At 35.6% G+C, this 10907-nt stretch overlaps 1 protein-coding gene across 1 annotated transcript; it reads left to right on the top strand.

The window, feature by feature from the left end:
• Positions 1 to 7577: 7577 nt before the first annotated feature.
• On the top strand, positions 7578 to 8248 carry LOC108974789 (transcription factor 21). Its single transcript, XM_018942823.1, has one exon. The coding sequence runs from the start codon at positions 7595 to 7597 to the stop codon at positions 8246 to 8248; it is 654 nt and encodes a 217-aa protein (XP_018798368.1). The 5' UTR covers positions 7578 to 7594.
• The last annotated feature ends 2659 nt before the right edge of the window (positions 8249 to 10907 follow it).

The following is a 10907-nucleotide window of genomic DNA, read 5'->3' on the forward strand; positions in this document are numbered from 1 at the left end:
AAAAGTACTATTTTTTATAGACGAAGAAAAGTAAACAATTTTAGGCAAGCAGACAACAATTATTTTTGATCAAATTATCAACATTTACATTTTATCAAAGTAAATTTAAGTCTTAACCGCGAATGAAAATTGTTTCAATTTAATAATTTTCTAATAATGACATAATTTGCTTGTCAGTGGCTCCCATCTGTTCTTATAAGAAAGTTGCATATCAGTGTATTTCAAAAACATACAGAGTATAAAAGCATTCTATTAGAGATGTCCTTGTTTTGATAAGCACAGTAATGTGCAATTACTGGAAGATAAATGTGAAAAAGAAAACATTTTTATAAAATGCTTTAATTCTTAGTCTAAATAATGTCTGGCTTATGGCTTCAAGTTTTTAGAAAATTATTATACACGAATTTTTTCAATTCGCCTAAGTTTTGCATTCCATAGGCAATTTAATTTTCATAAATTGAGGAAAACAGCTGAACTCTCGAGTCGCCTGTATAAAAATATAGCTTCCGACTATAATTTTTTTTAACATGAATTGGACAGTTTAATTAATTTTCCTCTAAACATGAAATTCCATTTGAATAAGGACATCTTCAGTACGTATTTGTGCTTTAAAAAAATATGACGTCTACTCTAACTACAACTCAAAGAGTTGTGCAATATATACTCAAATGTATTTGTGTCCTTATTTTTTTTTACTCTTATCTAACAAATTTCTCAAATAATTATACCTAACACCAAAATCTACACAAGTAACATTACCTTAAGCTAAAATGTAACTAAATTGCATAACAATGTGTATATTTAAATGTATGAACAATTAAATTTAATTAAATGTGATTTTTACGTAAACATAGGCAAACTGTTTAAGGCTATAAACCATATTTTTATTATTTTTTATTAATGAATAAACAAAGCTATTATCGTTTGTTGAAACACATTTTCATATATACATATAAAATATTTATACATACCTAACACGTTTTGCGTATTATAATAAAAATATACAAATATATAGCGAGTCATACATATGTCCGCTTTAAATTAATATTTGTACGCAAGTGTTTTTAACAGAAATAAATAAACAAATCTAAAAAAAAAGTTCATTACCCAGAATATTTTTCTCAAATTTAGAAACTATGAGGTAAAGCTCATCTAACTGTACTTACAGTTTGAAGCATTATTAGATCACCTATTAAGGGATCGTTTCAGTGTGAAATTTTTGGAAAAATCTGTTTTTATTATTGGATAGCATACACTGTAATAAACATTTTCTCAAATTTTGAAATCGAAATTCAAACTATAACGGTGCTTACAGCGCCGGGGATATCACTTCCTGAAACACGCTGACGTTATCTGACACCTCCTCAGTACAAATTGTAGACGGGTTTTTTTTATTATAGCTGGAATCAGTCTACGTTTATCATTTTCCCACGCAGCTCGTTCTCTTGAGTCACATTTGAATGTGTTATTTGAAGACAAATATGGAATATTTTTTCTTGCCGCAAATCTCCTTCGGAAAAAAAGGATTCAGTCATTCTTTATGGATTGAAACGAAAATTGACACACCGGAGTCGTCTAAAAAAAATTGAGTTTGAGAATGTATTCGACTTATTCTTCAACACAGCACACTCTCTTACGAAGTGTTCTTATAATAATAAAAACAAAGTTGTTAATTTAGACATTCTTGTGCTTTACCTTTTGAAATTGCTTTAACCGTAATATTGGGTGAGTGCATTGCAGTTAAGTGCTCCATAAATATTTACTTTGCTTACATCCTTTTAACACGTTCTCTTTTACGTCGATTAAACGCTTATTAAGATAAGGCGAAAGTCATAAATGTCAACCACCGGGCCATACCTCTTTGTCCTGATTCAAAAATAGTTCTGGTACGTGTGCGTAAGTGTCTCCTACTGCATTGTATGTAAACAAGTAAACACAAACGGACGGAGTAATTATGATACGCATCAGTTACCGAGCGCTACCTTTTCGGAGTTCGAAATTTATGTAAGTACGGGTGTTTACCTGTAAAAGTAGAACGATAGCAACAACAAATGTTTGCATCATCCTTCTGTATGTTTGTCCGTCGGAGTATCCTTGTCGCTCTTGATCCTTATTATTTCGAAAGTGTCAATAAATTCACGTAAATGTGACAATTAGGTGCCATAACGAGTTTATCTCAACAATGACAATGGGCGACAGTTATGTACTTATTGATTGGGAAGAGACACCTAACGGATGTGATATACATAAGTTGTTGTTCTTGCTACCATAACTGGCTTAGTTTTGATTTTGGAGTGCGCTAAAATATTCATATTACTATAAAAAGGACAAACTGTTGTGTTGTTGGGAGTTTGATAAGTGACTTTTAGTTGAAGGTTATCGAAGTAATTGTATAAAATAGAAGAACAATTCTTGGAAAGTGTGCTCACCGTTAATGAGTGTCTTAATTTGAGTAATTCTCTATATAATTGAAATAGTAAAACGGTTATTTACTACCACTTAATTTTCAGCCACAATTAGAAAACTCGATTTTAAAGGATATTCTGCCAAATAAAGATCATTCAGTTCGTATGGCAGCTATATCCTATAGTAGTCCGATGTTACAATTATTTAAAAAGAATTACAATTCTGCGTCGATGCAGCGCGACTTCCAAGCATTGAAGGCGTCACGAAAGCCATACTGTTGTCTCAAAATGCTTGGCTTTCATCGGCCTTTTCAGGAAGATTACCCCTTTGTCTAGGGATCATACTCTCAGGTCTCCCAGCACGGTCTTCATCAGCAACCTCTTCCCGGCCTTCCAAAAATGCCTGATACAATCGCAACACATCACTTCTCGCTAAAGCAACATCGGGGTAAGTCTGCTTGAAGCGCATTAAACGTCACTGTCGTAAATTTACCGAGTTTTACACAAGATTTAATCGCCACTGCTTTACGAACTTTGCATTTTCGGCTTGCACCACTCACAGAAACACGTCGCTGGAACTCGGAGACAACTGATCAGTCGCTCGTTCATTAGGAACGCCCTCTAAAGAATCCAGTCGGTGCGTGCACGTTCCGAAGTGCAGTAGCTGCGGAAGAAAAGTCCTATTACTTTAAGGACAAATCTGGTACAGACGGCCAAGGTTAAATCGATTTTTTAGGCCTTGCCACGTTTCCTTCTGCGCGTTACAAATTTCACGGTCAACTTAATATACCCTGTTCATCTACAGAATCATTTCAAGATCCACCGTAACCGTAAATCAATAATTAGAAATAAATTACTGAAAGTTCATGATGGTAAATTTGGCAGGTTTTTCATGTGCTTACGGTCTAACCAAACTTGGAATTACAACTAAGTTTAAAATATTTTTTCTTACAGCGATCGGTAGGCAAACAACCAAATGTATGTGTACACACACTACCCCGCCGATCACTTCAAACCAATTGCAGCGTCTTTTCAATTTGAATAGAAATAAGTAGACCAGAACTAAAATTAACAAATGATGCCATGTTTCACACGGTTTTATATGACAATAGAATATGCCATTGTAGGTGTACGCAGGTCTAAAAAAAAAAACAAGAAACTAAACTCGCCTTTGATCCTTGATCGATTGTAGATGTCAAAAATGCCACGCGACCGCAAGTCCTTTGCAAGGCAACTGACTGCCGATTGATTCAATTAAATAATCGTGTCTGTGTATGTGTGGCTATTGTGCAACACTTGTGCGAAAAATTCCCTTGAAATTTCGGCTACAAAAGTGCGATTGAGGTTGAAAATATGTGAACTTGTGTGTAGGTGTGAGCGACTGTCAGTTGAGTGGCTTACATCAAAGACTTGCCTGCAGCTAATTATAGGGTTTACCCAAGATCGCCGACACACCTACGCCTCTCAATTTCCAAAGCCGCACACTTGTAAGTGTGTGTGTGAGCTTGCGTTCTGGTTGTTAGTGTTGTGAAGAAAGTGCTTGTTGCTTTTTATTTTTGCGCATGCGTGTTACACAGCTGATTATGTGAAAAATCTTCCATGTCACAATAGCAACAATGGTCAGACAATCAGACTGGTTGGTTAGCGAAGTGATGTTGGCATGACCAAATGTGCCTTTGCTTCCTTGAGGGCGGGAGTTGAGTGCAAAGAAATCCGTGTGTTCTACAAAAGGAACTTCAATTGTTTAGGAATTTCTTGATTATAATCCGCTGTTGGCTGAGTGCAATTTACTTTTGTTTGGCGTTGAATTATCCAATGCAAAATCATGTAAGCCCTTTTGTTTAAACAATAGATTGACTTAGTTTTTGACACTCATTGTTTTATTTCTCCGCACTTGTTGTGGCTAATATTTTTCACAGAATTGCTTACTCGATTTCGGTTTTGAGTTTAGCCCTTTTATGCTCAGCAAGGGATTAGCAATTAGTAAGTGTATGGGAATTGCTGTTAAGCTAATTTGCCATGTAATACTACGCCATTATTTGCAATTATTTATGAAAACATGCGACTTTTGTTTGGGTCCCGGAAATTCGCAACAACAGGTGTAGTATTCTTCTGCATGCAGACTTCGTCGACATTCTGTCTAGGATTTCGCAAATTTGCGCAATTTTATATTAGGGCTGAGAAGTGTATTTACATATGTATATGTAAGTATAGGAAGAAAATTTTCCAGGAAAAAAATTGGCATCTGAAGACTTTGACATATCGGCAGAATGAAATAATCGAATATTTTAAAGGGTGTTTGGCCGAGCATCTCCTCCGATATTACAGTTATCTGCTTTAAGTGGATCTGGGTTAGGTTATGTTAATCTGGTAGGTCAATAGGCCACGCATAGACCAGTTTAGTCCTTTGAGTTTAGTTGCTAGGTACAAGAGGACTAGTCATCCTTTAGTAGTTAGTCTATATGGCTATTGAATTATAAAGCATAKTAAAACGAAATATATTACTTTTCTAATCTTTGTATAAGTGCAAATCGCAAAGGTTGAGCACAGCCAAAGAAAACAAATGCGCCAAATTTTACAAGCTTTCTTTGATAAAGGCGAAAGCGGAACGCCAGGCCGCTGAAACTGTATTTAGTATTTGTGGCTCTGAAACTGCAACAACCGATCAATAAGGACTATTTCGATTGTCTCGAGGCTGGAAGCAAAAAGAAGCCCGATACACCATAGCCACACAAGTTAACAAAAAAAAAAAAAAAAATTATCCATTTCTGAAGCGGATGGTTACATATCATAAAAAATGAGTCACTTACCGACACAACAAGCGAAAAAGGTCGTGATCGTGAACAGCGGTGAAGCAGCGCAAACCAAGCCAGGATTGACAGTCGGCAAGATTTTACTATATGTTTCGGGGATTGGTTGGGAAGCTAAATAAAATGGGGTTTGTACCCAATGGCTTTACTAAGTCGGAAGCCATGAAAGCACATTTTGATATGACCATGAAGACTTACCCAGATGTTGCTATAGCAAGCAATGGTGAAAGGCATCGTCCACCATGAATTTGTTTCTCCTGGACAAACCGTAAAGTTTTACGTAGAACTTCTCAAGAGACTCAAACGAAGGGTTAATCGGGTCCGACAAGACATCGCAGCCGATTGGAAGTTGCACCACGACAACGCCTCAGCTTACACCGCCTTTCTTGTAAACAGCTACCTAACCAAAGCCGCCATCCCAACGCTTCCGCAGCCGCAGTACAGCCCAGATGTGCCCGGAGTTTTTTTTTTGGTTTCCTTGCTCAATAAGGCCGGTGAAAGGCAAGCATTTGGAGACGAAATAGTGGATCCGAGCAGCCTGCACCTCGGCTCTGAAGGCTATTCCCGAGAATGTCCTCCGTTACACCTGCACTGCTTGGAAATTGCGCTGGCAGCGTTGCATCAACGCAGAAGGAACCAATTTTTAAAGTTTTTAAAGAATTGTAACAATAGTTCAATACATTTTTTTAAATCGACTCAGTCCTATTACTTTCCGGAGAATTACTGTACTCTTGTTTCTATGTACAGCAATATTACAATGGGGAGGATGTGATTTTGACAGTTTGTATCAAAAATTTTCAGTGTGTTCAGTATGCTTTGCCATTTCGTCATGCCACGTTTTACATTGCAACAACGCTTGGAAATTGTGCAATATTGTTTTTTGCGATGAAGCCCATTTTTGGCTAAGTGACTTAGTCAGTAAACAAAATTGTCCCTATTAGTGTGACTCAAATCATTGTTTGGTTCAGGAAACGCGATTGCATCTCCAAAAATTTGGAAATGCCGTTAACATCAATAGCGAGCATTATAACACGATTTTGATTGACAATCTCTATTTCCAACAATATGGTGTGCCGCCTTATGTTTCAAATTTAAACATGGACAGATTGCGTTGGCGACTCGTTAATTTTGAAAAAAGGCCCAACCAAATGGCTGCCGATTTAAGGCCTCTATATTACTTTCTCGGAGGTATGTTAAATCAAAGGCTTACGCAAATCAAACACAAACGCTCTAGAAGCTCGAAGACATTCACGTACTATAGCCGAAATCCTGCTTCGTGTCATCGAAAATTTTGTGTAAACGGATTGAGATATGTAAACGGAGCCGTGGTGGTCATTTGGCTGAAATTTTCTTCAAATCATAAGTGGCATACATTTTATGCAAATTTCAGTGTTTTATTTCACGTCAATTTTGTTGGTGGATTATTTTTATAGGCTTCGCATGCGCTTTTCCTTCCCCCTGCAGGATTGACCCGTGACCTTGTGTGTGCCTCTTATGTATGTATAATATAAGTATATATATATATATATATATATAATATCCTGAGTAAACGTAAACCATTGATAATGTATTGTATATACAAAGCAAATGTTTGACATTTAAAATGCTTCACATAATACGATTTTGACACTATAATTTGCAAATACAAAAGCCACAAAAATTCAAAAGAAATTGAAAGTTTGAGGTCCTATTCGAAATTCACACATACTCTTGTATACACAGCCAAATAAGTATATATAAATATACTATACATATGTACTCTCGGCGGCCGCAAATTAGCTACTGTCCCAGAAATCGACATGACCGACAAAATTGCGAAGCGGTAGCACTTAAAGGCCTATCACAATTTGTAAGCAACATATCTGGTATTACAAAGGAGTCAGCAACAATGGATTTGCGTAAACCCCATTACAACAATAATAGCATAGGTGTACAAAAAAATTTCTTTGGTTACAATGAAATAATTAAACGTTTTGACCGCAAGCCAATTTGGGCCACTGTCTGCAACAACAATTGTATTAACCAAGAATGAGAGCAGCAGAAACCGTCGTTGAGGAGTTCGGCAATTGCGCACGAAAAAAGCAAAAGATCAAGAAGCGAGCGCATCAACGAATCAAAAGTAGGCATGCGTAGCAGCGTTGCGTGATCAGATGAGTGCAGGTATGCGAGGAGAATTTGAGTATCAGCCAATCGGAATGTTACTGTTTCGTGCATCCTTACGTTTGCGGTATCCTCAAGGCTAGCTTATATAAAGTGCAGGCACAACCACCGAGCATCACACAGTTCTAATCTGACACTGAAGTGCAGCACTAATAAACGAAATTCAATAAAATGCTAGCTGGTGAATATTGTGAGAGCGATCTTTCGTTTTACTCCTCGATGCGACGCTTGCAATCGAATGAATCGGTGGAAAGTGATAGTTATTCGAAAATGCTTAGTGATAATTTGGAAGAATTTACGGCTTTGTACAGTATGGATGTTAGCAGCAGCAACAGTCCATCAACGTCTTCGTCGTCGTTAGAAAGCCAACCGCAACTTATAGGCTTACAAGCAGATGAAAATTTTGTGGATAACTTTGATTTTGGCTATGCAGTTGAAAGTACAAGACAAGTCACCTGCATTAGCGCAAATCCTAAACGGTGGTCTTCACTGTGTGAACAACAATTTTACACCAGCGATTCCAGTAAGACTTCAACTGTCGAAAGCTCAAAAAATATTAAAGCTCATTATAGATCGACGTATAGAATTGGTTCACTGAAGTCTGCGTCATCATCTCAGCATCATTTCAAGACAAACTCCAGCTTTTCAACGAGTTCTAGCGACTGCGGTCCACAGGATGTCATCAAGAAACGACGACTTGCCGCCAATGCGCGTGAACGTCGACGCATGAATAGCTTGAACGACGCTTTCGATAAGCTCCGAGACGTTGTACCATCGCTGGGAAATGATCGTCGACTCTCGAAATACGAAACATTGCAAATGGCTCAAGCCTATATTGGTGATTTGGTTAAGTTGCTGACGCGCGATTATTAAAGTTAGTTTATTAAGATAAATTATTTTAGCTGCTATCATTTAAATTAAATTATATTTTGAATTAGTTAGTATGTTATTTGTTTTTGTATTGGCTCTTAAAATAGACTTTTACATAAAATCATCATTCAAAGTAAATTATTGGATGACATTTTTGTTTAGAGTTTGCTTGAAATATTGGATTTGCACTGCAATTCTTTTTATGTAATAAGTAAATATTTTTAATTAAGAAACATAACCCAGTGAATATCTTTTGATTCTAAAACTGTCTAATGTCTCTGCAAATCAAAAAAGTGAGGGAAACTGAAGCTGAACGAAACTGAACGATATGAGCTTTGTCTAATAAAAGAATGCAACATCAGAAGAAATGGTTCAGATCATTATAGCGTACATCAAATATTTAAACAAAATGATGGGAATCAAGTTTTTGTAAAAAATCTTTTATATTTGTAAAGGATAATACCACGTTTAACTGCCTGCTTTTCTTGTATAGAGCCAGCGTGCAGCCAGCTACCGTGAAGGCACCTTTTGACTTTCATCTCACATCACTTCGTGGCGTGAGCATCACTCAAGCACTGGTCAAGCACTTTGCCTGCTTTTCTTATATAGAGCCAGCGTGCAGCCAGCTTCCCTCGGTGGCTGGGCCCGATGGCCCCAAAAATATATACTTTAAATTAAGCTGCAATCTCCAAAAGGACGTGTACAAAATTCCGGACCGATATCTCACAAAGTGAGAGACTAGTTCGCGTATATACATATAGGCGGAGAGCATAATTCTATATAATTGAATTAATGGATTGGATTTTCAATAAGAGCGCTACGAAAGTTTTTTTTAAATAAAGCAAAAACAATGAAGTTTTTTATTGCTGTGAAAGTACATTCTATGCCATTATGTAAGGAACTCGACTTCTTTTTTCATCCATATATCGGCCGATATTGTGTATCATTGGTGGATCGTACATATTTCAACGATGAAATGGTAAACCTTACTGAAGAGAAATGTCAAAGGATCGTGAAAATGTGCCGTCGTTTGCTGTCCCTATCGGTCTTCTTTTGTAGACCCGTATTGAAAACCGTTTATATTTATATATACATATATTATATAATATATACTGATCTTTCAAATAACTTAGCTGACTGAAAAATTCCATAAGCGATGACATTACAATTTTTTCCTAAATAAATACATATGCACTTAAAAAAATAACTCACCAGTGATCTTGCCGTGCACGAATATGCGCTCTAGTTGGACTAATTTTCAAGGTAAAAAATCAAAAATCCTTAGTATGCATGTACATACTATATGTATATGTGTGTATCAAAAAGATACATATTTAGCAATTGTCTGCTTTAAATGACGATTGAGTGCGGGGCGTAAACGTTGTGGCAGAAATCAAAATAGCATCCATATTCCTGTAATCTTAGGGCAGCCTACGGAAAATATCTAAGACGGAAAGAAATAAAAACACGAAAAGATGGATAAGTAGCAAGTTCCGACTTCCGATGCGCATAATGTAACAAATTAGTAAGTACAGAGTGCGGCACAGCAGAAAGGGATCTTACCTTCAGCTTTGTTTTTTTCCGCAATCCTTGTTAGTTAAGTGACTATGCATTCATCCGCGCACATACCAAGATTTTTAGTTATATCGCAGTACGGACAATATACATACATACTCCTTTGGGATTTGCGTAGCACTTGTGGGCGTTCTTGAAGGACATGAAAATTGATTCAAAACCGCAGCTAACCTGTAATGATGATGTAGGCGGTTTTGTTGTCGTAGATAAATAGAGCGAAGCAAATGTGTAACAAGGGGTGGTTGTACTCAATATATACATAAAAACATATGTATATTTATTAACATTAGTTAAAGGTAAAATAAGTACATGTCGTCATCAAAAATGCAAAACAACATAACATAAAAAAATTCACATTTGGCTTTTTTTGTTTTGTTTGATTGTGCTAACATACACATTGTATAACCATGTTACAGCAAAAATGCAAATATTTTTCAAATACGTAATTTTATTTTATATAGCTTTGTCCCTATTCTGCAAAAAATTAAAAGTGAATTTACGGTATTTTGCATTTTAGGTGACGATATCCAGTTGCATAGTTTTAGTATCACAATGTTTTCTATTTCCAAGTTAATTTTCATTATAGTTGTTCTTTGTACATTCGGTCATACAAAATAAAGCATATATACATACAACATATGTGAATAATACTTAAATAAAGCATACATTAGACTATTTTTTAATTTTTATTTTTCTTATAAATATTTAAATTGGTTTGTGCTTATTATAAGTTACAATCTAAAAATGTCTTGCATATATTCTTATATTTTTTAACACTATGTGTAAGTTGCTTTTCATTATTTACAAACAAATATATTTACATTAAATATTGTAACATGCTTTTTTTTTGATGAAAAATAGTTTTATATTATTGAAAACATTTTTACGATATTCGGTATAATTTTTTAAAAATTTTCAGCTTAAAAATTAAGATATATTTTCTTTTATGACTTCTTTAGATAACTGAGACTTTTCTAAAAGTCAGTAAAAAGTTATTACTTCACAGAAATAGTGCATGCTATTATTTTTATTAATTATTTTAAATGCATTTTACTTTTCTAAAAGTGAAAAGCTTAAAAAAAATTAA

This window comes from Bactrocera latifrons, unplaced genomic scaffold (assembly GCF_001853355.1).
Source record: "Bactrocera latifrons isolate USDA-ARS-PBARC rearing strain unplaced genomic scaffold, ASM185335v1 scaffold_59, whole genome shotgun sequence".
Classification (NCBI taxonomy): domain Eukaryota; kingdom Metazoa; phylum Arthropoda; class Insecta; order Diptera; family Tephritidae; genus Bactrocera; species Bactrocera latifrons.